At 61.7% G+C, this 26,375-nt stretch overlaps 3 protein-coding genes and 2 non-coding genes across 11 annotated transcripts; 4 read left to right on the top strand and 1 right to left on the bottom strand.

Moving 5' to 3' along the window:
* Positions 1–2,763: 2,763 nt before the first annotated feature.
* On the top strand, positions 2,764–2,828 carry MIR375 (microRNA 375). Its single transcript, NR_031552.1, has one exon. It is a non-coding gene; the product is annotated as a microRNA 375 (primary transcript).
* A 126-nt stretch (positions 2,829–2,954) lies between these two features.
* CRYBA2 (crystallin beta A2) lies at positions 2,955–10,716 on the top strand. Of its 3 annotated transcripts, none has more exons than XM_046943370.1 (5): positions 2,955–5,551; positions 8,771–8,941; positions 9,179–9,320; positions 10,146–10,288; positions 10,482–10,716. In XM_046943370.1, the coding sequence occupies exons 2-5, from the start codon at positions 8,784–8,786 to the stop codon at positions 10,627–10,629; spliced, it is 591 nt and encodes a 196-aa protein (XP_046799326.1). In that variant the 5' UTR covers positions 2,955–5,551; positions 8,771–8,783; the 3' UTR covers positions 10,630–10,716.
* A 727-nt stretch (positions 10,717–11,443) lies between these two features.
* On the top strand, positions 11,444–17,744 carry FEV (FEV, ETS transcription factor). Of its 5 annotated transcripts, none has more exons than XM_040703851.2 (4): positions 11,444–11,609; positions 14,846–14,920; positions 16,363–16,548; positions 16,654–17,744. In XM_040703851.2, exons 3-4 carry the CDS (start codon positions 16,485–16,487, stop codon positions 17,163–17,165), a joined length of 576 nt encoding a protein of 191 aa, XP_040559785.1. In that variant the 5' UTR covers positions 11,444–11,609; positions 14,846–14,920; positions 16,363–16,484; the 3' UTR covers positions 17,166–17,744. The 5 variants fall into 5 exon arrangements, with proteins under 5 accessions (XP_040559785.1, XP_003641694.3, XP_046800069.1 ...); XM_003641646.6 differs by lacking the exon at positions 16,363–16,548 and adding an exon at positions 12,466–13,925 and having other exon boundaries at positions 11,444–11,514; XM_046944113.1 differs by having other exon boundaries at positions 11,444–11,514.
* MIR1788 (microRNA 1788) lies at positions 12,133–12,220 on the top strand. Its single transcript, NR_035289.1, has one exon. It is a non-coding gene; the product is annotated as a microRNA 1788 (primary transcript).
* Positions 17,745–17,831: 87 nt separating the features above from the next.
* On the bottom strand, positions 17,832–24,759 carry CDK5R2 (cyclin dependent kinase 5 regulatory subunit 2). The gene has a single exon (XM_003641647.6). It carries the CDS (start codon positions 24,605–24,607, stop codon positions 23,660–23,662), a length of 948 nt encoding a protein of 315 aa, XP_003641695.2. The 5' UTR covers positions 24,608–24,759; the 3' UTR covers positions 17,832–23,659.
* Between the last annotated feature and the right edge of the window lie 1,616 nt (positions 24,760–26,375).

Genomic DNA, 26,375 nt, shown 5'->3' on the forward strand with positions numbered 1-26,375 from the left:
GGCTGGCTGCCAGGCTGCCTGCAAGGATGTGGTCAGAGGGAAAGTTTGGCAAACGATGGGCTCCCCGGTTATCGGGAGTGCTCCATTGGTAGGCAGTTTGTGCAGCGCACAACAGCCCTTTTCTTCTTGGCTGCTCGTCCTGGGAAGGGTGGGATGGCCTCGGGGCAAGTGGGCGACAGAAGCTATCCTGAATCCCATTTAACACCTGCTGAATCGTGCCTTTGTCTGGGAGATAAAGGGAGGGGAACAAAGCTGCTCTTGGTCTTCCCTGCTATGGTGCCTGCCAGGCACGGTTATCCCATTCGCCTGAATCCCACCTCGCGTGACCCCATGCCCAGACAGGGACAGTGCTGGGCAACAGCCTCCTGTGCCCACCGCCCCTAACACTGAGCATTAGGAACCTGGGCAGGTCCTGCTGTGAGCAGCCTGCACAGCCAGAGGGAAAAGTGGGCACGGTGGTGACTGGTAGACAGCTGGGCTTGAGATCGCAGAGGTCTTTTCCAACTCTAATGATCCTCTGATTCCCACAGCACTTGGCAGAGCAGAGTAGGGACCCTTCACCTCTGCTCTCACATGTTTGAGATATCGGGCTTTGCTGGCTCAGCTTTGATGTTTGGCAATGGGGACTTTTCGGTCCACGGTGGGGTCAGGTCAGGAACCAAAGGTGGCTCCTGTGGGACAAGAGAGAAGCTGCCAGGTAAGCCGGCCACTCTGACTCCGGTGGGAACCCTGCCTGCTGCCTTTCCCACACCAAGGCAGCAGAAGCAAACAAGCTCCATACGGTGTCAGGAGGACAGGGAGCATTGCCTCGCCTCTTAGCATCATAGCCAGGGCAGTGATGGTTCTGCATTTCCTTTTCTGGCAAGACTATTGGGAAAGGGGTGAGGGCCACCAGTGCTGGTGCTCTGGAATTCCTCCAGCTCCTGGCCGTGCCAGGCTGGGCCGGGCACAGGGCTGGGCAGAGGGCTGCTCTGGCAACCTGTGGGATCACAGCCCACGGTAGGAGGGATGGACAGAGCCCTACCTTCAAATCTGGCTGCCAGGGTCAAGGCTCCAAGGATGAAGAGCTGGATGGCAGCGGCTGATAGGGATCTGCTGCTATCCACTTACATGTGGGAATCCATTTACTGCAACCTGCAAGTAAACTCTCACTACGTAAAGGGCAACGGTGGTGGTCTCTAACACGCTGCCAGGAGACAGGGTATCTGTGGGTGTCTGTCGTGGGGGTTAAAGCAGCACCCACAAATGCTCCCATCTGCACATACAAACAGCCCAGTGCACCCGCACAATGGAGCTTCTCCTTTCACCGCAGTTGCACTTCATGCTCTGCTATCCAGGGAGCTGCCAGAGAAACCCAGAGCTGTCCTGGCTCCTGCTGGCTCAGGGTGAGATCAGCAGAGGCTGCTGGGGCCGGAGAGCACACCTAAGCTGCTCCTGGCTCCTGTGGGCTCTATGCGGGGATATCAGCGCGGGTTCCCCACTGGGGATGCCGTGCAGGCTGGATGGATGCAGAAGCTGGTGCAGCTCTGGGATGGAGTGACCCCGGGGTAAGGCATGTGCACGGGGAGGGAATGAAACACATCCTGTTCCCAGCGCTGTACCTCGAGGGCTGGCTGCCAGAGAGAGCGAGCAGAGGTGTTACTGCTGAGCTCTGCCTCCTGTACACGCATTGTGTATCACCCCATCCCAGGGCAGGGTACCCCCACACCTTCCCCTGCCCCCCCTCCCCGCTCTGCCAGCCTGCACTCCCCTCACCCCCGGCTGCAAAGTGAGCAGGGCAGGTGGGTGGAAAAGTGACAGCTGGTGTTGTTCCAGTGCAGGTTAATGAATGTCTCCTCCTCTCCCCCCCCACACCTCCTCCTCCCCACCGCCCGCCCCAGCACCCAGGCTCCTGGCTCCTATCAGCCCATCAGGCTCCCATTAACAAAGGCAGCCCTGGAGAGTTTGCATAGAGACCTGCTCTGCCTCTAATCGAGGTGGGCTAATCGCCTCCCTTGCCCAGCCTGCCTTCCCTGGGTCAATATTTGCTCTGAGCAAACACAGAGCCGTGACAGGTGTGCCGGGAGAAGGCTCGCCACGGCCAGCCCAGCCCTCTCGCCTGTCTCTGCTCAGCCCCATCTCTCCAGCCCCCCGACCGACGGCCAGCAGCGCTATTTTTATCAGGGCTATAAAAGCCCCATCCTGCCGGCGTCACCCTCATTTTCTGCTTGCGAGCCAGCGGGGGAAGGAGGAGCCGCTCACCTGAGAGCTGCCAGCGTGTCACCGGAGCCAGGTGAGGAGCTGCAGCCCAGCACTGGGCCGGGCGCTGCCTGCCTGGTAGGAGCAGCTGCTGGGCATGGGGTTCTGTTGGAGACGGCAGGGGACGAGCCCAGAGGAACCCCCCAAAGGGAGGAGATGGGCTCAGAGGCACTGTCCTGGCTGTCCCTTAACTCATCTCTTCTCTCCCACCTGTGTTTTCCGTTCCTTTCTGACCCCCTCCCCTCCTCCCTTTACTTTCTTCCTTTCTTTTTTCTTTCTTTCTGGTTTTCCACCGTCCCTCCCCACCCTCCGGTGCCAGCTTAACCCACCCCGCTCTGTTTGGCTTTCCCAGGCAGCAGATGTCAAGCATCCATCCACCTCTTGGACTTTACCCCCGAGCAGCGGCCGCAGTGAGGACACACCAGCTCCCAGCCTACAGGGACGTGGCCGGGGAGGAAGGATGGGGAAGGGGCACCCTGCAGCTCGCAGCACAGAACCTCCCCGCCCGGAGCGACTCTGCACTTGCCTGGCGTCGAGCCCCACGTGCAAGACCTGACCTGAACGTTTTGTTCGTTCGGCTCGCGTTAGGCAGGTCCAGCCTGTCTGCAAGCACACGCGCCGTGCCAGCCGCACACGGGCACCTGCAGCCCACCAGAAGTGCACTCCTGGCGGGCAATACCTGTGTAGGATACACGGGCTGGTTTGCAGCACGCGTAGCACGATGAGCGCACATGGGACATGTGCACACGACACACAGTCCTCGCTTGCACACGTGCACGGCGTTCAAGCCGCGAATGGAGCTTGCACAAAGCCATCAGCACATGGAAGGCGCAAGCCGCACGCGTGCATGGGACCATGCACGTGTGCAGGACACTGATGGCACTCAGCATTGCAGGTGGTGACATGCAGGACACGCAGTACGTGTGCCCGTGGCACTGTGGCACACAGGCACAGGGCTGGCTGCCCTGCGGCAGTCAGGTGCAGCTCCAGGTAGGTCTCAGCAGTCTGCTGGCACTGAGCAAAGCCGCTGCTGGAGATGGGGAAAGACAGCAGGAGCAGAGCGGAGGACTGAGCGGTTGCATCTTTTTCCTGCCTACGTGTCTGCACACGGTGCTGCTGCTGCTGCAGTCCCTCTGGCCGTGTGTTGCGGAAGGGTCTCGGGGGGGAACTGGGATTTCTGCTCCAAACCAGCACAGAGCCCAGGGCTGCTCCTTGCCTCATTCAGACAGTACAGAGTCCTGGAGAGATGGGAGATGGGACAGTGAGGGAGCCTGGGAAAACGGCAAAAGCAGACCTCAGAGCTGTACCTGTGCAGCTCTGGCGGGAACAGGAGCAATTGAGTGCTCAGAAATGCCATGAATCCTGCTGCTTCCCCCATCCCTATGCATATGGGCTCAGAGCTCCGTGCCCCAGCACAGGTCAGCTACATCCCTGCACTGGATGGAGCAAAGGCACATACTGGGTTACCTGAGTGAGCTTGGAAAGTTTCCAGCACGTGGTGCAGGGAAGAACCAAAAGCACAGAGCAAAGAGCCCCCCTGGAGCCAAGTGCCCACCCTGGCCTTGGGGACAGCCACACACAGTGTGTCACACCGCACAGAGCCTGACCAGCACAGCCCTGCAACCCTGCGCTCTGTCTGCTGCTGCCAACCATGGCCAAGTTGAAAAGCCAAGAAAGCACAACACACGCCCTGATGCGCACAGCCCCTCGCAGCCACCCAACTCAGGATCAAACAGAGTGTGATTAATGGTGCTGAGCAAAGCCAGACCCTGCTGCCTGCATGCTCCAGCCGCTGCACATGTCTCCTGGTGCAGATGCTATCTGGCACAGTGGGGCACTGCAGGCACTGGAGATGCTCACCCGGGTGTCTCCATGTACCATAGGGACACGTGCCCCAGTAGCACAGCCTGGGGCTATTTGAGCCTATGAGACCCTCCTTACACTCTGCAGGTAGCTCAGCTGCTACAAAAAGCCCTTGGTTCTGTCCCAGCAAGAGCTGGAGGCAGACCTTGTGCACGTGTGCTAGTGGGAAAAAGGGACACCTGCAGCATCAGCAGGAGCAGCACCCAGATGAGCCCTGGGATGAGCTGCTCCCTGAGCCCCACGGAGCAGGGATCTGGCCTCTGTGCTGTCACCTTGGCTCTGGGTGAATAAAGCAGCTCAAACTGCTCGTGCTCTGTGCCCAGCTCCATGCCCAAGCCAGCAGTGGTGAATCAGGCTGGCAGGGGACAAAGCACAAGGCCCTGGTGTCACCACCACTGTGCCACAGCCCCATTTGCATCACGCTGGGCTCTCGGGGCCCTGTGCTGGGGATTTGCATGGTGCAGCTCTGCACGAGGCCAATTTGCATGGGGAGGGCAGGGTGCAGGGGGAGCACTGGGGAGCAATGTGTGCCCCAGCGTGCATTTGCATACAGGTGTGTTTGCATTCAGGTGTGCGTGCATATATACATTCATGTGCGTTTGCATATGTATGAGCGTATGCACAGCTCAGTGCGTGTGGATGCATTCTTACTCACCTAAAGCTGTGGGCCTGGTGATTCCCCTGCCACGCTCACTGCTTCAAGTGCACAGCATGCAGACGTGGGTGTGCGCTGCTGCTGTCTCCCCATGGGGTGCTGCCAGCACACAACGTATCCTGCCCAGCCCGGATGCTTTGTGCCATCCCAGGGCGGGCACCACTTTGCTGAAGGATGTGGCAGCTGGCTGCTGCCCTCTGCATGCCAGCGAGACAAAGGGGGACAGCCCAAGGACCTGTTGCTTTGTACAGAGCCATCGGGGCTGACTGGTTCTGCCATGCCTGGAGGAGACACTGGGGCTGAGCAGGGGCTCCCTGGCCCATGAAGGTCACCATGCCCCTGAGCTGGCAGTGCTGCGGGTACCAACCAGTTGGCACAAGGGTTGGGCTAAGGACGCTGAGGCTGTTGTGTCCCTGAGGTTGGGTTAGTGACCTGAGGTGGGCACTAAGTGAACCAGCACATTCCTCCAGGACATGTAGCTATGGGGAGCCCTGAGCGTTCCAGGCTGGGGACATACGGGGCAGTGGGAAGGAGGTTGATAGGCTCTGCTTCAGGTCAGGCTCTGGACCTGAGGACCACCGGCTCTCCTGCCCCATGGCATCCCCACACAAGCAGGGTGGGATAGGTCTGAGGCTGGGAGGGACCTGTCACCCTTTTGGAGCTCACCTGTTGGTCGTTGTCATGCTACCATAGGGCAGAGCTGGTGCGGAGATGCAGCACTTGCCACCTGCTCACACCCAGGCTGTAATCCACAGGCAGGAGGAGAGCAGCTGGCGGAGCCTCCCTGACCTTCAGGTGGGATTAGTCCCCATGGGAACAGCGGGGAGCAGGCAGGTGAGGCCACGGCTCCTGCAGCAGCATGGGGACCCAGCAAGGCTCCAGGGTGACTGGACACCCCCCGCAACGGGCACAGCCAGCTGCACCCCTGCTATTGGGGTCCATCCCCAGCACCAGGTGCACCCTTGCTATTGGGGTCCATCTCCCTTTGTGTGCTCACCCCAAGGCCCATTCCACACGCAGAGCACTGCGGAGGAGCTGGGGCATACACAGGGAGCAGCACAACCTGGCAGCACTCCGGGGACCCCAATACCTTGGGGCAGTGTGCCTGCGAGCTGCGTGTGGGAGCTAATCCCAGCAACATCTGCCAGACTGCTTGCCATGTTTCCGGCTGTGGGCAGGGAGCAGGATGGCTGTGCAGGGAACACGTGTGTGTGAGGGCTCCTGCTGGCAGGGGAGCCTGCAACACCCGTTGGCCAGCCAGGTGTGTGCCTGTGCAGGCACCATCCACAGCCAGCAAGGAGCAGAGAGGCGACAAGTGGCACTGAGGCATAATGAGGCTCAGCTATGGGGTCTGGGTGTCTTTGGACCTCGGTTGGGGTTTACCCATCCTCCTTGTTCAGGGAGATTCTTGAGGACAGCAGGGCGTTACGTGCATCCTTCCCAGAGAAATGAGTCTGTGGGAAAAAAACGAGGAAAAGGGAGCAGGGAGGCTGGGTGGGCAGATGATACGTTGCCCCTGATCTCATCAGCCAGTCCCTGCAAATAAAAGCCACCTGTTTCAGCCCTGGCAGCAGGAAGCCATCTCTAGAACAAACAGAGCGCCAGGCAACTGGGAGAAAGGCAAACAGGGGCTGGCACCAGCTCCATCTGCTCCCTCCCAGCCCCGGTCCTGGACCTCCAGCCCCACGGGTGACAGCGCAGCCCCCAGTAGTGCTGGGGTGAGGGGAGCCTGGGGGGACTGTCCTGGTCCACCAGCCCCGGTGCTTAAAATAACGGTGGGAAAGGCAGCGTGCTGCCGTGAGCCCCAGATGTGCACCAGATGTGGCAGATACCCAGGCAGAGCCACGTCCCCTCCCTCGGCAGGCAGCCGACACAGGGCATAGGCTGTGCCCACACGGATGGGGAGCACAGCGGGGGTGCGACCCCGTGCTGGGGCTGGTCTGGAGAAACCTGATCTGTTTTGCTCCTGCAGGGAACAGGATGAGCCGGGAGGGACACGGGGCCCTTATTAAATTAGCCTATGCAGCAGACCCTGGGCGAGTGTTCAGCAGCTCGCAGAACCAATATTAGCAGCTGCCCTTGAGCAGGCTCACTGCCTTCCCCCGCCTGCCCCCTCCTCCCGTGTCCCCATCCCAGTAGATGTTGCAGGTGACCAAACGACACGTGGGGATGCTGGTGGCAGGGACTGCCTAGGGCCACTGGAGATGCCTGGGGGGAAGCAGGCAGTGTCAGCGCCCTGGGGTGCAATGGGGAAGGGGTCTGAGCGTGGGGACCCCCTCAATCTGCTGTTCCCATCTGGGGCTCACATACGGCTGCCCCGGTGTGCAGGGATGCGGGAGGGGGCAGAGAAGCAGGGATGTGGCACAGCCCCTCCCTAGGGGTCAGTTTCTCCCCAGTTCCCTCCTCCTCCCCCTGGGTGCTTTTGTCCCAGGGCTTGCACCAGGCTTCCTGTTAGGGCTACATGTCCATAACATCACATCAGCGCTTAACAGATCCTACAGCACAACATCCATTACCCCGCACACCCCATCCCACATAGGATGTTCAGCCTGCATTCCATACACTCCAGCGCGGGGGCAGGGACTCCATCATATACCCCACAGCACTCCATAGCCCCAGGCTGTTCTACGATCCCATCTCATCCCACTCCATCCCAAACAGTCAGTGCTCCACGCCTCTGCTCTGCATCCTGACGCACGGTGATGGGGCTGCCCAAAGCCATGCTCAGACACTTCGAGGGATGTCCCCAGGCCACCCTGAGCAAGTGGGACGGTGTCACCCCGCCGTGCCCTGCATAGAGTCAGCAGTGCTTTATGCACCCGAAAGAAGGACTGCCGTATAGCGCTGTCGCTGGGCTGGAGCCGGCTCCAAGCGCTGCCAGGCTGCACCCTCTGCTGGGACCTGGAGGCATCGGCACGGCGCGACGGGGACAACGCTGTCCACGCTCCACGAGGCGGCCGCAGGGGACAACGGGGATCCGCGGGGGCTCCGCACTGCGGGACGGAGCTGCACGGAGGGGGACGCGGAGGGGAACACGAAAGGCTCTCTGGGTGCTGTCACCCCTCAGCCCCCACTTCTTGCCCCGAGAGGCAGGGATGCCGCAGGAACGGGGCCCCCGTGTTGGCCTCATCCAGCCTCTCCCAGCACGGGAGGCCCTTTGCCAGACTGGGGCCGTTGCAAGCGAAGAGCGTGAAGCGCTGCGGGGACATGGGCTGGGGGTGCTGCCCACCTCCCCAGATGTCTGAGCCGCGGCCACGCCAGCGCCGCTTCTGCCCGCCGCCACCATCCCTGGCACGGGCTGCGGGTGCCCTGGGAAAGGCAGTGCCCCTAATCCCCAGGCCAAGCGGGGACATTGTCCGGGGGCAGAAAGCAAAGCGACGCGTCAGGCCCTTTGCCCATTGTGCCCTGAGCCCCTGTGCAAACACAGCCCAGCGTTTTCATTGTCGGCGGCGGGGGGCGCGGGGGGGCCGCTCTCGCCACACTGCCTGAGTGGAATGGACAGCAGGAGCCTGCCCGGTGGGTGCCCCGGCCCCCCCGCTGACACAGCGCATGGGCCCCCCGGCACAGCCCCGCTTCGCCTCCCGCCTATATAGGGCTGGGGAAAGGCAGCACCGGCACCACCACTTTCGCCTCTGTGCCCTGCGACCAAGTAAGTACCAGGCTGTGAGCCCCCGAACCCCAATGCACCGCTGCTGCCTTCGCCCCTCGCGTGAAGCCCCCACGTATAGACCGCAGGAGGGCGTGGGGGTCATCCTTGCGAGAGATGTGCCACCCCACACGGGTCCGGCAGGTACCCAGACCCCTCAGCAGGCAGGGCAAGGGGCTTGGGGGCAGCCCCACACAATGGGCATATCACACGGAGAGAGAGGGCATTGCAACTGGAGGGGTCTTGAGGTCCCCAGAGACCCCGCAGCTGTAAGGGAAAGGGATGGGAGGTGTCCCCTGACCAGCCTGGAAGGGGCCGGTGACACGGGATGGGGTGACACCCGGGTGACACCGGGGCTCTGCCCACAGCTGAGCTCCCCGCATGACCAGCGAAGCCATGGACACTCTGGGGCAATACAAGATCACGGTGTGGGAAGAGGAGAGCTTCCAGGGCAAGCGCTGTGAGTTCCTCATGGAGTGCCCCAGCATCATGGAGCGCGGCTTCCGCAAGATCCGCTCCATCAAGGTGGAGTCTGGCCCGTAAGTGCCCCCCAGAGCCCTCCCCACCATCCCTTTCCCAGGGGCTGCCTGAGAGATGCGACACCCAGGTCCTCCCTCTGCCTCCCTTGCGTGGTTGGTGCCTCAGTTTCCCCATCTGCAAAGCAGGGAGAGAAGCCCTGCAAAGCCGAGGTGTTGGTGGGGAGAGGCTCTGCCTGCAGAAGGGATGTTTGATGCTGGCGAGGACCTGCACCCTGAGTACCCCCTCCTCTCCCACAGCTGGGTGGGCTTTGAGTACCCCGAGTACCAGGGGCAGCAGTTCATCCTGGAGAAGGGCGACTATCCACGGTGGGAGGCCTGGAGTGGGAACAGTGGGTACCGCACCGAGCACCTCCTCTCCTTCCGACCCGTCAAGTGTGCGGTGAGTTATGGGGACGGACGTTCGGGCCAGCAAGGGACTGCAGGGATGGAGGGTGGGCGTGGGACGGATAGGTGGGTGGGTTACGTGGGGATGTGGGACGGAGGGGTGACTCTCACCTCCCTGCAGGCATCCTGAGGTGTGCATTTGGACTCATATTTAGCCCCAGACGCTGCCCCGACTCCCGCTCTGTGCACTGCAGAGTCACCCCCAGACCGGGGACCCCAGGACTTGTCCCATTAGCTTGGGGGAGGGGAGCAGACCCAGGGAGATGCTCAGGAGTGAGGTTCAACCCCTCCCTGCCAGTACCCAGCCCCAGCACAGCCGCAGCCGCTATCACTCCATCGCGGGGCTGCGGGTGCTCGCAGTGCCGGCACGTCTGTGCCTCCGTGCGCCCCCCCCCAACTTTTAATAATCACCAGGCAGATATGCTCGGGCTTTAATAAAGAGGACGCGATAAGATCGCTCCTCGCTGGCAGGACCGCTCCGCGGTGCAGATGGATGTGCATGGGGGTTGGGCATGGAGGGGGGGGGACGGTGCCGCATCACCGTGTCCCAGATATTAACCCCTCGGTGCCCAGCATCCAACTGAGCCCCACACAGATGGAGGGGCAACTCCAGCAGCCCACCTTGCCCTGCAGCCTCAGGGAGGGTGAGGATGCTGTGCATGGGAACCACGGGGACATCAGAGCAGCATCCTCCGGTCAGCCCCGGTGAGGCTGAAGGATACTTCACGGCTCACAGCCCTGCACCAAAGTTGGGCATGCCCCCCCCATGGCACATCCCCTTCCCATGCTGGCTGCTGACCCCAGCCCACTCATCCCACAGAACCACAATGACAGCAAGGCCATCCTGTACGAGGCGGAGAACTTCCAGGGGCACAAGTTCGAGCTGAGTGACGACTACCCCTCTCTGCAGGCCATGGGCTGGGGCAACAAGGAGGTGGCATCCATCAAAGTGAACGCTGGAGCGTGAGTCCAACCGCCTGGGGGTGGCAGAGGCACACAATGGGTGTTATGGGACGCTTCCAGCCCAGAGGTTAGGGGACCCCAAAACGTAGGGCAATCCTTCCCTTGGAAATCTGTGCCACGCTCACCACGGGGCCAACAGGAGGAGAGGATGGGAAGCAGGGGTTTGGGCTCTGAGTCAGAGGTGTCCCTGCAGGTGGGTGGCATACCAGTACCCAGGATACCGGGGCTACCAGTACGTGCTGGAGCGGGACAGACAGAACGGCGAGTTCAAGAAGTACAGCGAATACAGCAGCCAGGCCCACACCAACCAGATCCAATCCATCCGCCGCATCCAGCACTGAGCGGGGGCGAAGCGCGCGCCCTCGCAGCCTGCGGGCTGCCGTGCCATAGACCTGTACCTGGTAGCAAATAAAGGCATTTGTCAAAAAACGAGTGCTCCCCTCTCCGCTCTGCCATGGGGCAAGGCTGCTGCCTCAGCCCCACTGTTCCCCAGCATCACCCAGCCCTGAGTGCTGGGTGGGGTTTCCCATTCCTCCCCCTCACCCCCCCAAGTTTGGCCACGCCAGCACATCCGTGCCAGCATCCGGCTCCGGCTCCGCCTGGGCACAGCGCGAGCCTCACCCTGCCTCCTCCTCCTGCACCCTTTCTCAGCCTCTTTACCCTCCTGCATCCTGCTCCAGCACCCCCAGCTCTCCTGGGGGGCACGCCGAGGTTCTCCTTGCTTGGGGGGCATGCTGAGGTGCTCCCTGCCTGTGGAACGTCCGCTGCAAAGCCTCGGGAAGGTGGGGCAGTGGTTGCTGGGTCTCCAGCGCAGCCAGCCTTGGGGCTGGGGGACCGGTGGGGGTGTCTAGAATGGGGCCGCGCCTGTCTGTGTGCAAACCCTGCACCCAAAAGGCCCAGCCCTGGGCTCTATGTGTGTGCACACGTGCACTGAACACGATCTTGCACCCGAGTGCGCACATACAAACCTTACAACTCCACTCTCCTCTCGTTCCACGGCAGTGTGACCCGTGCAAATACCCCCTGCACCCATGCAGCCTCCCAGTGCCATGCTGCAGGGCGTCCCCGCTGAGCCTCTCCCAGCCCTCTTTTGTCCCCACCCCACCACGGCCCCACGGCCGCCCGGCCTCTCCCCCTGCACAAACACATTCCTGCACAGCGGCAGGGCTGCAGGGAGCCCAAGGCCACGTCAGCTCGCCGCTCTGTTCCACGCCGCCCGCCTGCAGGTGAAGACCTCCTGGGCACCGACCCGCAGGGCTGTATTAGGGGGAACTGCGGGGTCACGGAAGATGTGGGGGCTGCTCTGCCCTAACCTGAAGGGGTGAGATTGCTGGACTGGGGGCGGGGGTGAGCCATCTGCTGTTGCCAGTGGGGTGCTCCAGGGGTCCCAGACCACTCACCAGGAACCCTATGGACCCGAGCCCTTATCTCCTCCAGGCTTGATCCCCTGTCCCCGGATTGCCCCCTGAACTTGGGCCCCATCCCCTGTATTCCTCCTCATCCCATGGGTCTGTCCCAGCTCTCCTTTGTCCCTGCTCCACCACAAACTTGGGAAGTGCCTCTTGAGTCCCCAAAACCCGCCATCCCTTGGCTTCCCCATGGCCGTAGAGCTCCCCAAACCCTGGCACCCCACTCCCCCTGCCCCCCCTCACCCCTCAGTTTTCTCCAGTTCCATCACACCTGCAGCCCCACACTTGCTATCTTCCCCCATCCCTTCTGCCTCCCCCCACGCCTCCAGCTCCCACAGCACTAACGCTGCCTGCCATATGCCCTATGTGATCATGGCTGCAGGATCTTCGCCACCAGGGAAGCTGCCAGGAGAGAGGGGCTCATGGCTCTTCCCCCCACCCTGCTGTGTCCCGGGCTTGTTTTCCGTTGCCTGCGGTGTGTTGCAGTGACTCAGGCAGCGAAAGCAAGTCTGGGAGGCTGTGGAGAAGCTCCAGGGCAGGCAGAGGGGCTGTGGTGGGCTGGGGGAACAACCAAAGGCGTTTGGGGATGGAGGCACTTTTTAAGGGCTGTTGCATCCCAGTGGCCCCCTGGGGCTGGAGGAGTTTGGTGGGTTGTGTGGGGGGCAACGCTCTTGTCACTGATGGAGGTGGGCAATGAGGGTGGAGGGTGGGGGCTGTCTGAGAACCCACGGAACCCCCATTTCAGCCTGTGCTTTGGGCACCCCCCAGCCAGGAGGAGCTATTGGCCACCAGCCGTAGGATGTCCCAGCCTATGCCCACCCTCCCCACGGGCTGCATGGCTGGGCTGTGGTGTCTCCTCCTAAATGGCACGTTTGGACTGCGGTACGAATAAGAACCACAGATCTGGCACCAACACATCCTGGTTTCCATTGGATTCACACCTCATGATGAAGAAACGCTGCTGAGTCCAGAGTGAGAGCTTTAATAGACATCAGTGGAACAGCAGAGGAGAGGTTGCGGCAGATGAGCAGCTCGCTCGATGGCTGTGCAACGCTGGGGCAGGATGGACAGCAGCACCCCTGGGTCTGTTGGGAAAGGAAGGTCCACTCTTGGCCGTGGGGACAGAGGTGGCACTTGGATGCAGCACCTGTGGGTGGTGGGGCCGATCTGCCCAGAGGAGCCCTTTGGGATCGAGGCTGCCCCAGCTCCTTCCCCTCTTTAAGCCCTTTCCCTCCTCTCCCTGAATCGCCCTCCCGTCTTCGCAATGCTTGCAGAGATTGAAGGCACCTGGAGCGCCTCTCTCCCAGTGCCAAACTGGGCGGTATCAGCTCCGGCATTCAGCAGCCAGCAGAGCCTCCCACAGGCTGACGGAGACACGGCCGTGCAGGTGTGGGTGGGTGCACGGAGCCCCCCCAGTTGCACAGACCCTATTGAAGATGGGAACGGATCCGTGCGGCGGGGACTGCAGAACGGCACCGGGGGTGGGGGGGGGTGCCAGAGCCGAGCCACATCCCGGTGCCACGAGTGCCTGGCACCGAGTTCATCCTCCCCGGGGCTCTGGGACCCCTCCAATTGCACAGGGATCCCAAGTGGGGGGAGGGGTGGGACCCCGCTTACCCACACCGCGGGGGCGCGGGGTGCCGGGGAGGGCAGAACAGGGGCACGGGGCGGCGGGCGATGCCGAGCGGGGTGATGCAGGGGCACGGCAGTGCGCAGCGAGGGGAGCCCGGGGGGGGGGGAGCCGTGGCCCGGCGGTCTCCAGGCAGTGTCCGAGCCCCGCTCGCAGCCGGGATGGCAGCGCCGTGTTTGCGAAGAGTTAAGGAGGCGGAAGAGGCAGGAAGCGGCCCGAGCCTCTCTCCATAGAAACCCGCGGCCGTGATTAAAGTCTGATGCGGGCCCGATAGCGGGCTGGGTTGGGGGGGGGTGGGGGTTGGGGGGGGGACAGCGCCCGCTTTAATTACAGCGGAGGAAATTGCTGGAGCCGGGGCCCCGAGCCCCTGCGAGTTGCCTGGAAACTCCCCCTCCTCCCCGCCTCCCTCGGCCCCTGCCCGTCCCCTGCCCGTCCCGCTGCCATTTATTCGCCATCAGCTGCTCCCTGATAAAGTGGAATAATAATAATAATAATAGGGGCAGGAATATTAAAACATGCAGCCCGCGGGCCGCCCCCACAGCTGCCATGAGACACGGCGCCGGAGCGGTGCCACTGCTGCTCAACATGTACCTGCCAGGTACGGGCGGACCCCCCTGCAACACAGAGCACCCCGGCCCCCGCCCTGCCCTGGCCCCTGCGGCACCCACCCTGCCTTCCCCACGCACCGTCCTTTCTGCTCTTGCAGCCTTTCACACCTGCACACCCTTCCTTTCTTCCTTCCTTTTTTCCTTCCTTCCTTCCCTCCTTCCTTCCTTCTTTCCCTCCTTCCTTCCTTCCCTCCTTCCTTCCTTCCTTGCTTCCTTCCTTCCTTTCTTCCATCCTTCCCTCACCCGCCTTTCCGCTGCCCTTCCATCCATCCGGCCACCCTTCTGTCCTTCCAGCTCATCGTTCCAACCCATCCTTCCATCCATCCACCCACCCCACCCACCCATCCCTCTTTCTGTCCCCTGCCTATCCACCATCCCTTCCATCAGCCCATTTTCCCTCTCTTACCCATTAGCTGCCCCTCCATCTGCCTCTCATCTTCCCTTCCCTTCCTCCCTCCATCCACCCATCCATCCATCCATCCGTTCACCCATTCATCCACCTATTCATCCAACCACCCACCCCTCCATCCAACCACCCATCCATTCATTCACCCACCCACCATTCTTTCTTTCCATCCACCTCTTTCTTTCTCTCCCTCTCCCCACTCCCTGACACCCTTCCTTCACTCCCATCCATCCATCCCTCCGCTACTCCGTCCATCCACCCATCCTTCCACTCTGTCCTCTTTCACTCTCCCCTCTCTCCCTCCCATCTCCCTACCTCAGCCTGCGGGGTTTTCTATTCCTATATAAAAGCTTCCCCAGCTCTGGCAGAAATCGGATTTCCTTTTTCCTGGACGCGTTTCCTGGCTTCACCACAGCGGTGAGGTGGGCGAGGGGGAGCGGCCGGGGGGTCACAGTCCCGCCTGGCCGCAGCTCTCCCCGCACCCGCACCCCTTTTTCCCCACAGATCCAGTGGGGGAAACTTTGTTCAAAGACGGCAAGAGCCAGGCGTGGGGATCCCTCAACCCGAGCGTGCAGAAAGGTAAGAACCCCCCAACCCTTTCCCCACTCCGTGTGCCAGGAACCCGTCCCTCTCCCTGGGACCCTCTTGCAGCAGGGACCCCTGGGGCACTTTCCCCTCTGCATGTCCCATCCACTGGGGTTTCCCATATGGGACACGATGCCCTAGTTCTTGCTGCCTCGGGTTGGGGCTACTTCACTGGGAGCTGAGCTCCCAACCGCCATCCCAGTGCACAGGCGTGGAGTCCCAGCTCGGGTCCACACAGTGTTCTGGGGACACCCGATGGGTGTGTGGAGCCCATTCTGGCAGTGGGGAAACGAGGGAACCAGCAGGGAGGGAGCTGCTGGGGCCAGGGCGCGGGATGACCAGGAGAGGATGGATCTCATGGGGTCCACCCATCCTTTGGGAAAAGCCATCCAGGGATGCAGGGGAGCAGCCCCAGAGCACACTGGACATAGGGCTGATGTGGGGTGGGCACCAAGTGTTTGGGACATGTTTTACCCACCCGGCAAGGGGATGGATGTCACGGTTTGGAGGGGTAGGAAGTCAGTAAAGCTGGGGCTGGGGGTGTCATTTTGCCTCTGCATTGCGGACTCTGCACAGCTGTGCTCTGCACACCGCACTGCGTGAGGAGGGACCTTTTGGGGTCACTGGAAGTTTCCTTGCGGAGGTGCAGAGAAAGGATGAAGCCCTGCCACCCTACCTGGCTGCTTGTGTGGGGTGGGGTACACCATGGGGTTCACGCATCAGCCTTGCATGGAAGGCTGCAGAGAGGGCTGTGGGGATGGGGTGAGGACTGTGAATGCGTCATGGGGATGAGAAATCCCCCATTTTGTTCTGCTGCTGATGGCAGAGGTGGCTGGAATATCACAGCCCCTGCGCTGGGCTATGGCTGTCTGCAGGGCTGAGCCAGAGCCACCGTGTGTGCCGTGTGAGTGCCAGGCTGCGGGGGAAGGAGGAACACAAAGGAGTGCAGAGAGCAGAGGTGTGGGATAGCTTGTGCCAAAGGCACAGCCTTGGAAAAACCTGGGCTCACTTGCTTGGGTCAGGATGTCTGAGTGGGGTCTGATGGACAAGGGTAGAAGAGGAATGGCTGCTCCCTGGATCTGGGGATGGGAGCAGAAATACGCAGGGGGAACTGCATGGGTGTGAGAGTGGGGGAAATGGGGTGTGGGTCTGCATGGTGGCTGTCCCTGCTCATCTTCCCAGGGCTCTGGGATTCTTTCTGTACTGGCTTCAGTGCAGCTGCCTCACTGTGGGCACACCCAGGTGTGCCAGGCTCTTTTGGGCACCGGCATCCAGCCTGGCATGGGGGCATCTTGGGCATCTTCGGTGCAGCCTGGAGGTGCAATGTCCTCAGAGAGGACAGTTTTCACCTGGAAACAAGGAATGTTTGTACTTGACAAAACCACAGTTTGTCCTACCCTGTGCTCGGTGCTCTGGTCTCTCCTTTCATCTGCCAGGGTTCAGCTCAAAGCGCCGTTGCACCATGACATCACTCGCCCTGCAGGGATCTCTGTCCCTGGAGATGGGCAGGGCTCTGCTATGGCTCCAGCCCCATTTTGGGGCGCAGTGCAAGTGAGAAATGTGGTGCTGGGATGGGTCTAGGTACTACGCAAAAACATCGGAGCTGAGTATCCAACAAGCAGGTACCCGCTGGGACATGGGAAGGGACGGCAAGGCAGCGGTGAGGGTGGTTGGGACATTTCCTGCTCCCCCTGCTCTGACCGGGAGCTCTGACCTCTCTGGGGCAGGCAGCGGGCAGATCCAGCTGTGGCAATTCCTGCTGGAGCTGCTCTCAGATCGGGCCAACCTCAACTGCATCGCCTGGGAGGGCACCAACGGCGAGTTCAAGCTGATCGACCCCGACGAGGTGGCGCGGCGCTGGGGCGAGCGGAAGAGCAAGCCCAACATGAATTACGACAAGCTGAGCCGGGCGCTGCGCTACTACTACGACAAGAACATCATGACCAAAGTGCACGGCAAGCGCTACGCCTACAAGTTCGACTTCCACGGGCTGGCGCAGGTCTGCCAACCGGCTGCCCCTGATCACACCCTCTACAAATTCCAGGGCAATTTGGCCCCGCTGCCCTTCTCGGGCATCTCCAAACTCAACCTCATGACCTCTGGGGTGACGCCGGCTGGTTTCTCCTACTGGCCCGGCTCCAGCCCGTCTCTCTACCCCGGGCACAGCCTCCAGCCCTCGGCCCCGTTCAGCGCCATGGCAGCCTCCCACCTCAACAACATGAACAACCACTACCATTAAGGCTTGGCAGATCCATCCCGTTGGTGTGGGGTTGGGGAGCTTGGTGGGGAAGGGTGGGGGGTGGGACGCTGCCCTGCTCCAGCTGCCCCTGGTGAGGTTTGGAGAGCGGTGATTCCCTGGCATGGGCGGTTGGAGGGCAGAAGGCATCTTAGCTACATTTAGGTTGAGGAGGGATCTTCCCTGAGGGAATGCACAGGGATGCCTAAAGTGGAGGTGAATGGGAGGAGAAACCGTGCCCCACCCCACAAAACCCCCTCATGCTCAGCTCAGCCTCCAGCCCTCCCATCTCCCCATAGAGAGGGGGCAGGAGCTGGAGACCCCAGAAAGCCTTGCCCAAGGGTGGAGGGATCCTCCTTGCAGCTCCTTGCTCCCTGCCTTCATCCTTACTTCCAGGGAACGAGGCTGGGTAAAGCAGGAGCAACAGCAATGCTGGGAGCCCAGGGCACCGAGGGGGAGGCCTGGTGTCCAAGGAAGTGCCCCCACCCTCCAGAGCAGGACTTTGGCCCAGCCGATGGAGAGGTGCTGGGCTCTGCCAGCCGGGGAGGGATTTGTCTTCAATAAAATGGAGAGGTGCTGTGAGCTGCGTCTGCTTGTGTGTGCAGGGGGCTGCAGCAGGGGGCACTAGCCAGCAGAATCCCCCCCCCCCATCTGAAGCCAGAGCGCTGGGGGGCTGGAATGCAGCCATCCTGCCTCATCCTGCACTCCTTCCTTTCCTCAAGCACCAGCTCTGGCTCTTACCTCCAAGAGATAGGGGGAACAACTGGTTTCTTGAGACACCCCTCTGGGGCAGCTGCAGGTGAGGGGAAGCTAAGCTTGGGGGTCCTCAGTGCCATAAGTGGTCTCTGTGCAGGTTGCAGTGTTCACAGAGCCAGGCCTGAGTCCAGATTGATGTCATGCAAGTACATGGGGGAGTGGCCAGCCCCCAGCCCTTTTCCCTGTTCCCCCCAGGTCACAGCATACACAGGAGGGATGGCTCTGTGCTGCCCTCTCTGCATTCCTCCAGGGTCCAGTCACTCTCCTGGTCCTGCTGGCATCTGCTCAGCCACATCCTCTCTGCTCTAATCAGCTTAAGAGAGGGGATCTGACGGCAGCACATCTTCCAGGGAGGGCTCAGGCTGCACTGAGGGGGTGGGGGGGGCTTGGGAGTGTGATGCAGGGACCCCATGCCTAGAACAGAGGGGTGTTGTCAAGGGGGAACCTTCCTCTGCTGTCCCTGAGCCCTGCATACGCTGGCCCAAGGATGTGAATAGGGGGAAGAAGAGAAGCTCCCTCCATGCCAGAAGCAACAAGCACTCATGCTGGAGACCGACCCCCCCCCCCCCTTCCCCCCACTTCAATTTTGGCCTCACTAAGGTAAATGATAGGGAGGGGCAGCTGGACACAGCTGGCTTCATCATAGCCAGGGCAGGGGTATGTGTTCTCATCAGGGGAGCGGGCGTCAAGGCTTAGGAAGAGGCATGACGCAGGGGCAGGACAGAGATTAAGGGATGTGGGTCACTAGTAGCTCCTCGCCACCATTCTACTCCTGTCCCTCTGCCAGCATCTGTAGCAGGGAAGCCCAGGTGAACCCAGCTTCTCGCTCATTCCCAGCCCTATGAGGGCAGCTCCCTGCTAGACAGGAGCCCTAGGTGTGCTGGGAAGGGAAGAAAACACCACCCACCCTACGTGAAAGGCTGAGGGCGTGCTTGGCTCTACTCTGAGCTCACCCAGCAGGATCTCCTTGCTTGGATTCCCCTTAGAAGCAGGGATCATGCACTGAGGGGGGCAGACGGGAGGGAGGTGGGGTACCCACGCAGGACTCTCCAGTGATGGAGGATACAGTGCTGTCACCGTGGCAACCTGGAACGCTCCCATCCCCAGACCCCACTGGGAGCAGTATCCTCCATGTGATGCTGAACGGAGGGGTCCAGAGCATTGCCCCCCACGCAGCAGAGCCACCCCTCACCCTGCATCCCCCTGCCCCAGCCCAGCAACAGCATTGCTCCCTTCTGTCTCCAAAACCACCGGTTCGGAGCAGACTGCAGCAAAATCCTACCAATGGCTGAGCAGGGCTGAGCCCAACACGTGGCATGGACCGTCCCCAGCCCTGACCGGGGGTGCTCAGCCCAGAGGAGTGATGTGGAAGCACCGTCCCCAGCAGTGGGGTGCACGGGCTCAGGATGCTGCAGATTCCAGACTTACCTGCTGCCTTGGCTGCCACGCTGCTCCTTTCATTCATGCACAGCAGGAGGAGAATGGGTGCTGCCTGCAGCCGTCCACGAGGATGGAGAGCAGTTGGGGGGGATACACAGCTGCAGCCCCTGCTCTGCTGCTTACCAAACGCAACCCCAACCCTGGGTGCCCTATGAGGAACGAGGTGGGGAACAGGGTCCCAAAGGGCCTCAGTCTGTGCAGAGCACGTGGTCTCAGAGCTGTTGGTGCTGCCTCGTCATTAAAGGCAGGAGGAGGGTTTTATTCTGCTATATATCTTTTTTTCTTTTTTTGGTCTGTTTTTTCTTCCTGCTGCTTAAGCAGCAAGAGGGGAGGACTGAGCCCTGCCCTTGGAAGGATGGGATGTGGAACCCCCCTCCCCAGGTGCCCCACATCCTCTCAGCCCCTCTGTAAGGGATGGAGGACCCCTCTCCCATTTTAGCCCCATCATCACGTGTCTCATTTCTCATGCTGGGAAGAGTCTTGGCAGCACAGCCAGGTGACGACTGCCTCCCTGCCCACCCCTTCACCCCCCTCTTGCTCTCCCTCTTCCCACCTCTTTTCCCCTCTCCGCATGCCAGCTGCTCTGCCAGCACCCCTGTGCTGAGCTGCTGACTCACATCCTCCCTCCAGACACAGCCTTCCCTCAGCCTTGCTCCCTGCATGGGCTGCATTGCTCCCATCCAGGGAGCTGGGCATCTAGGGCTGTGCCCTGCTCCCAAAGCCATCCTGCATGCCAAGGACACCTTTTGAAGAGCCTGGCCAAGCGATGTCTCTATGCACCTGTTCTGCAGACAACTGGAGGAAGGGAAGGAGCCAGCCAGCCCACCAGGTGTCCACGCAAGGAGAGCATCTCCTGCCCAGCTGAGCACTGAGACCTTGGGCCGGATGCTGCAGAGGGCACAGGCTGGGCTGTGGGGAGGACTGGATTAATGCGCTAATGCCAGATTAAGCTGTAATACAGGACTTCTGACGAGGGAGCCCAGCCCCGCGCTCCCCCCACAACCCAGGGTCCTGCCCTGGGACACAGCTGAGTACCCCTGGCTGCAGCCAGCAGCTGGGGTGACATGGACAGGGAGGCAGGCAGCATCCAGCAGACCCCCTAGGTACCCCCTACAGCTGTGACCAAGCCTCACCCGAATACACAAACCCTCCCCAGTTCAGTGGAGCAGCACCAATTCAGAGCCACAGTGGATCCAGTATCCAGACAGCTCCCACAGAGGCAGGAGAGGTACATCCCACTTCCATCTGCCTTGAGGAACACATTACCCATCATCCATCATTGCAGCCCAAGGATGCAAGGCAGCGGGTGCTGCAGAGCACTGGTCCCTACCCAGCCACACAGGCTGGAGATGGTTTCTCCCCATAGAGCAGCTCTGAGGAACGCTGCCAGCTCTTAATAGCCAGAGCACATTTTCCTTGCTGTCTGTCCATCCGGAGGCATAGCTCACCAGGCTGGCTGCTGCCACAGCACCCCTCCTCTGTACCTTGTGCCATTGCCATGAGCACACTGAGCTAACGGAGCATGCACCACGAGCAGAGCAGCAGAGCTGGGGGAGCACACAGGGCTGTCGTTTTGTGAGTGCTAGGCAGAAAAAAAAAACCCTTTCGTTGGTGACTACACAGCTTGGAGGGGACACATTGCACACTAGTGGCGAGCAACAGAAAAATGCTGCAGCCTCAGAAGGGGCTGCACCCAGCAGCCTGCCCCTCCCCAGTGACACCCCCGTGCTGGTCTCACCTCTGCCTCAGTGGGAACAAGGTGGGATCTGTTCTGAACCCTGTTTTCCCAGCAGTCACATAGGTTGCTCTGGGGGAAGGGAAAAGCAGACATCTCCCGTCAGCAAGGCTGAGGCTGAGCTGGTGATGCGTATTTAAATGCATGGGAGCATCTGAGCTCGTCTCCCATTCCTTGACATTTCCACAGACTCCAAGCTGTCTTCAATTACCAGTCTGCAATTAGCTCTTCCTAAATCCCCCAGTGAGGCCCAGCACTCTTAATCAATGAAACACAAGGGAGGAGGGGAAGGACACAGCCTCTCTGCAGCTGGAAGCATTTTACATGCCAGGACATGAGGCTGAAAGGACTCTGTTAGCATCCCTAAGGGGGACCTGTAGGGTGGGGAACCTCGGTGAGCACTGGCACCTTGCGCAGCTCTGAAGCTCTGCAGTCAGGGGAGGGGTCCTACGGCCTGCAAACAGCCCCGGCTCAGGGTAGAGATGGCTGGCACCCTTGAGGCTGAAGACCCCTCTTGCTAGGCTTCATCACATGCTGCTCCATTGCACTGTACCTCAGTTTCCCTCTCTGTAAAATACTGGTAGCGAAGCATCAGAATTCCCCCAAGTGCCCCATAGGAGCTCTGATGGGTCTGATTCCAGCTCAGTTTGAGACAGAGCAGGTCAGAGCCGCCCCCCTCCCCAACACAAAAAAGGGGTATAGCCAAATTTGGGGTTAGATGAGGTTGTGAGTACATTTTGGCCCAGACAACCCACCACAAGGTCACACAAATGTCAATATAAAGAAGGGATCAGAGCAGAGCACGTAGTAGGGACAGGAGGATGGGAGCAGAAGAGGTCTCAATGGGTGCACGCAGCACAGAAAAGCTTTGCACAGCACCCTGCCAGCTCAGACCCCGTCACAGGGACATCTGTGCTGTCTTCCTGGCTGCACAGCTTTGCCTGAATGAGCCAGATTGGGCCTAATTAGCAGCTCTGCTGATGCACACAAAGGTAGGGAATCCAGCTTACCCTCCATGACCTGCAGAGCCAGCACAGCTCTTCCTAGCTGAGAACCCAAGGGTCTGGCTCACAGGAGCCTGGAAGTGCTAGATGCAGACCCTGGTAGGAGGGCACATGCATGGGATCCTGCTTGAGGAACCCCAGAAAACTGAGCAGCTGCAGGCATAGCAACCAGCTCTGAGAAACTCCACCCTGCTCCCTGGGGTCTGCAGAAGCACAGGGCTGGTAATCGAGCTAGCAATACAGCTCCCACAGCCTGCCGCTGCCAGAGAAAGCAGCCAGGCCCTGCAGAGCACAGGCAGGAAGGAGGGAGGGTGGGGTATCTTTAGGCAATAAATAAATAAATAAATAAAATAGGAGGTGACGTGAGCTGTGGGCTCCTGGTTACATTCATTGCAGCAGACAGCAGGCATTCCATCTGCAATGGAGGAGGCCAGGATTGCTCGTGGGGAGCCAAGCGTGGACACAGCAAACAGTGGGGAAATTCTGACCCCCTCAAATAGCTACGGGGAGGAAGGCTCCCTCTGAGAATCAACCTCCCGCATCCCCATGGGGAGGAGAGGGGACACCCCCCAGCTCCCCTTTGCACCCCACAGCCCAGCAAGTCCAGGGAGCCAGCACCAGGCCCATCCAGGCCACCTCTTTATTCTCCAGTGAAGCAAAGCAAGAGGAGAGGACCCCCCCCCCCCCTCCCCAAACCCAGAACCCCACCCGAGCCCCCAAGGCCTCCTCTGGCACATACACCATTCCCCACAGCAAGCCGAGGTGGGGAGGGGGATAAGAAGGGTAAAGGGGAACGCTGCTCACCCCACGGGTGCCCTTCTTAGGGGGCTACACCTTGGGGAGTTGGGGGAAAGGAAGCAGGAACGCCCTCCCCCCCCAGCCGCTCAAACAAAGGGATGAGCAGGTGGCCACCCAGCTGAAGGGCCCACCACACCCGGGGGACTCCCACTCCCTTGGAGGACCCCCCCACCCCCGACCATAACCGGGCAGCGAACAGCGCCGGTGACACAAAGACCCCCCATCCCCCCCCCCCCCCCCCCGGCTCGAGCCCACCCCCCCCTTCCTTCCCCGCCGCCCTTTGTCTGCTCGGCTCTGCCTCGGCGGCGGATCCAGCACCACGGACAGCTCCTGCAGCGCGGTGCCATGCGCTGCCCGCGGCCGGGGGGGAACACGGGGACACGCACCGGCTCCGCAGCCCCCAACGCCCTCCTCCCCCCCGGACTGCGTTGCTGTTGTTTTTGTTTTGTTTTTCTCTCCGTTTTTCCCCAGAGGAAACGTATTCAAGAGCCTCCGCTGCTCGGCAGCCCCCCCCCCCCTCCCCGTCGTGCAGGCGGAAGGCCAACCCCCTCCCCCGGTCTTCGCCGCCGTCTCGGTGTCCCGGAGGGCAGAAGGGGGGAGGGTGGGGAAGCGGCCGGATCCGGAGCGGGGAGGGTCCAGGCAGCGTCTCCGCGAAGGGGGGAAGGCGAGGAAGATTGGGGTGGGGGGGGGGGGATCCAGCAGTCCTTCGCCTCCCCCGCCCCTCGGTGCGCGGCCCCTTCCGTCCCCGGGGGCCCGGTACCTCCCTAGCGGTCCAGGCTGATCGTCCAGTGCTTGGACCCGTCTCCGCCCTCGCCCTCGCTCTTGAGGTCCTGGAAGAGTTGCGTGAAGTAGTGCGGGTCCGCGTTGATTCGCAGCATCTTGGCGCTCAGGCGCTGGATGATGCCCAGGCAGCGCTCCCAGAAGCGGCCCTTGTCGCCCTCCACCAGGAAGGGCTTCAGCGGGTAGGAGATCTCGTTGCCCATGTAGGAGTAGGCGAGATAGAGGCAGGTGAGGAAGGCGGCCTGCAGCTCGGCCTGGCTCCCGATGTCTTCTCCCCGCAGAGCCTCCCGGCACAGCAGGTACACGAACACCAGGTTGGCCGGGGTGATGAAGCCCTGGTCCTGCCAGCCCTGCAGCAGCAGCGAGCGGTCCACGCTGCGGAACCAGGAGATGAGCTCGCCGGGGCTCAGCTCCTTCAGGCGGTAGCAGCGGCGGCACACGAAGTCCCCCAGGCAGCGCAGCAGCTCTCCGGTGGACGCCTGCACAACCACGCGGCGCGGCGAGCCGGAGGCGCGGCTACTGGGGGGCGGCGGCGGTTTTCCCCCACCGGAGCCGGGGTGCAGCTCCTGGGGCGCCGAGGGCACGGTGGGCACCGGCACGGCCAGCGGGCCCTGCTTGGCTCCTTCGGACGGCCCTCCCAGCGATTTGCGCAAGTTCTCGCGGTTGCGCTGCACCACCAGCGGGTCGGGCTGGGCCCCGGGGGGGGGCCCTCCGCCGGGCTTCGGCGTCACCTTCTTCGTGCTCTTCTTCTTCTTGGCCGAGGCGGCCACCAGCCGCTTCCAGGTGAGCGCCGAGATGAGCACCCCGGGCCTCTTCAGCCGGCTCTCGCCCTTTCCCGGCAACCTGCCCGGAGCCTTGTCGGCCAGCAGCCCCCCGCCGCCGCCGCCCTTGCCCGAGGAGGCGGCGGGGGACAGGGAGAGCACCGTGCCCATGCTAACGCCGAGCGGGACGGGCGTGTGGGGGCCGGGACGCCGGCACCGCCCATAGGAGGCCGGGGTGCTGCGGGGGAAGCGGCCCGCACCGGGGCCGCGGTGCCCGAAGGATGCTCCGCCGCGCCCTCTCTGGGCTCCGCGCCCTCCGCTGCAGCCCAGCCGCCGCCCCGCCGCTCCCCGCCTCCCCTCCGACAGCCAATCGGCTCCGCACGGGGCCCCGGTGCGGCCCGCCCCCTCGCCGGTGGGCGGTGGCGAGGGGGGGGTGGACCGGCGCGGTTCCTCTGGGCGGCGGCCGTCCCGCCGTGACCTTCACCGCCGCCTCGACGGGTCCCCGTCTGCGTTGTGGGGACGTGGGCAGGCGGCGAGGACGCAGGGATGGGAGAACGAGAAGGTGCTGGGAGCCCCTCAGGACGTGGCCGTCCCCACCCGGCTCCTGTTCCTTGCTCGAGAAGGCGGGATGGGCCAGCCTAGCCCAGCTGAGCACCCTGAAGTGGTGCTGGGGGTCGAAGCAGGTGGCCACAGGAGTGGGGAAGAGCCCTATGCGTCGCCAAGGGGAGAGGAAGATGGGGGTTGCGTGCAGTGTGTGTGCTTGAGGGCAGCTAGAGAAGGTTTGGGGCTGGGGAAAGGCTGCTCACGTGGAGCCACCATGGAGGGGTTGGGGGCCTCGGTGGGAGAGCCCCAGGCCCCATGAGAGCCAGCCTGCCCCTGGGTACGTCTCTGCAAGGTGCTGCTCCCCGCTGCCTGCTCCAGGCTGGCGAAAGCCCCCCAGCACCTGCTGTGCAACAGCACGGCACATCCTCTGCCCACCTGTCCTATCCCCATTCTGCCTTTTCAGCCACAGAGGGGAGATTTCCAACCGCTCTGACCATCGCCAGCATCACCCAGAAGTCAGGGTGCTTAGAGACAGAGGAAGGAGGGGGAGGATGCTGCGCTTCTGCATCACTGCAAAATGGTGTGCGACCAACCAGCCGTGTGCACACAGCCTGCTTCCCCCCTTCCACATCCGAGCGCGGCACGGATGGAACCCGCACCCTCTGCCTCCCTGCCCCTCACGGGAGGATCCTGCTGTGCTTCTCGGGAGCCGGAGGACAGATCCCGCGGCTCTGATGGCTCCAGCTGGTGCCAGGCATCCATTAGGAACAAAACGCCCCGATTGCCTGGACTGCTCCTGCATGCAAAGTGCCTGAGAGCCGGGAGCGACGGCTGGGAAATGGTTCAGGGAGAACGTATCGATGATGCATTTCGATATAGCATTTTATCCGTGAAATTAACACGTCAGTGCCAGGATGTAGCTGTTGCCGGATGGATCCAGGCTAACGGGCGGTAATGAATTATCAACCAGGAGGAGCTAAAGCAGCTCCCCCTTCCTCCTGCAGTGCTGATGCTGGAGGTGTTTGAAATGGAAGCGCAGGCTCAGAGCTGGCTTCGTCCTCTCAACGGGGCCTCTCCATGCCTGGGGCTGATGTGCCACAGCTGGGACACCCTGCCAGAGCAGAAAGAGGGGTAAAGTCCCATTCCTACATATCCCCTGCCGTGGCCAGCCACGTGCCTCGGTGGCCTATGCAAAAACGTGCACGCATATGCAGACACACAGATCTGCTTTGGGAGCAGCCAGAGCCTGAACGGATCTGGGCCAGCATTGCCTACCCAAGGCCTGCTGAAAACAAACAAACAAACAAACCAACCTGGAGAATTTGGTGCCAAAAGAGGAATATGGGATACAAATGGGAAGGAACAAAGCCAGGACAAGGTTCCTGAAGAAGATTAA

The sequence above is a fragment of the Gallus gallus genome, chromosome 7, assembly GCF_016699485.2.
Source record: "Gallus gallus isolate bGalGal1 chromosome 7, bGalGal1.mat.broiler.GRCg7b, whole genome shotgun sequence".
In the NCBI taxonomy this organism is placed as follows: Eukaryota; Metazoa; Chordata; class Aves; order Galliformes; family Phasianidae; genus Gallus; species Gallus gallus.

Bases quoted from the DNA above. Each gene is read 5' to 3' on its own strand.
- CRYBA2 (XM_046943370.1), top strand. From the start codon at position 8,784: ATGACCAGCGAAGCCATGGACACTCTGGGGCAATACAAGATCACGGTG. The intron at 8,942-9,178 runs GTAAGTGCCCCC...CCTCTCCCACAG, and splicing joins ATCAAGGTGGAGTCTGGCCC to CTGGGTGGGCTTTGAGTACC. The intron at 10,289-10,481 runs GTGAGTCCAACC...GTGTCCCTGCAG, and splicing joins ATCAAAGTGAACGCTGGAGC to GTGGGTGGCATACCAGTACC.
- FEV (XM_003641646.6), top strand. From the start codon at position 13,874: ATGAGACACGGCGCCGGAGCGGTGCCACTGCTGCTCAACATGTACCTG. The intron at 13,926-14,845 runs GTACGGGCGGAC...TTTTCCCCACAG, and splicing joins GCTCAACATGTACCTGCCAG to ATCCAGTGGGGGAAACTTTG. The intron at 14,921-16,653 runs GTAAGAACCCCC...TCTCTGGGGCAG, and splicing joins CAACCCGAGCGTGCAGAAAG to GCAGCGGGCAGATCCAGCTG.
- CDK5R2 (XM_003641647.6), bottom strand. From the start codon at position 24,607: ATGGGCACGGTGCTCTCCCTGTCCCCCGCCGCCTCCTCGGGCAAGGGC.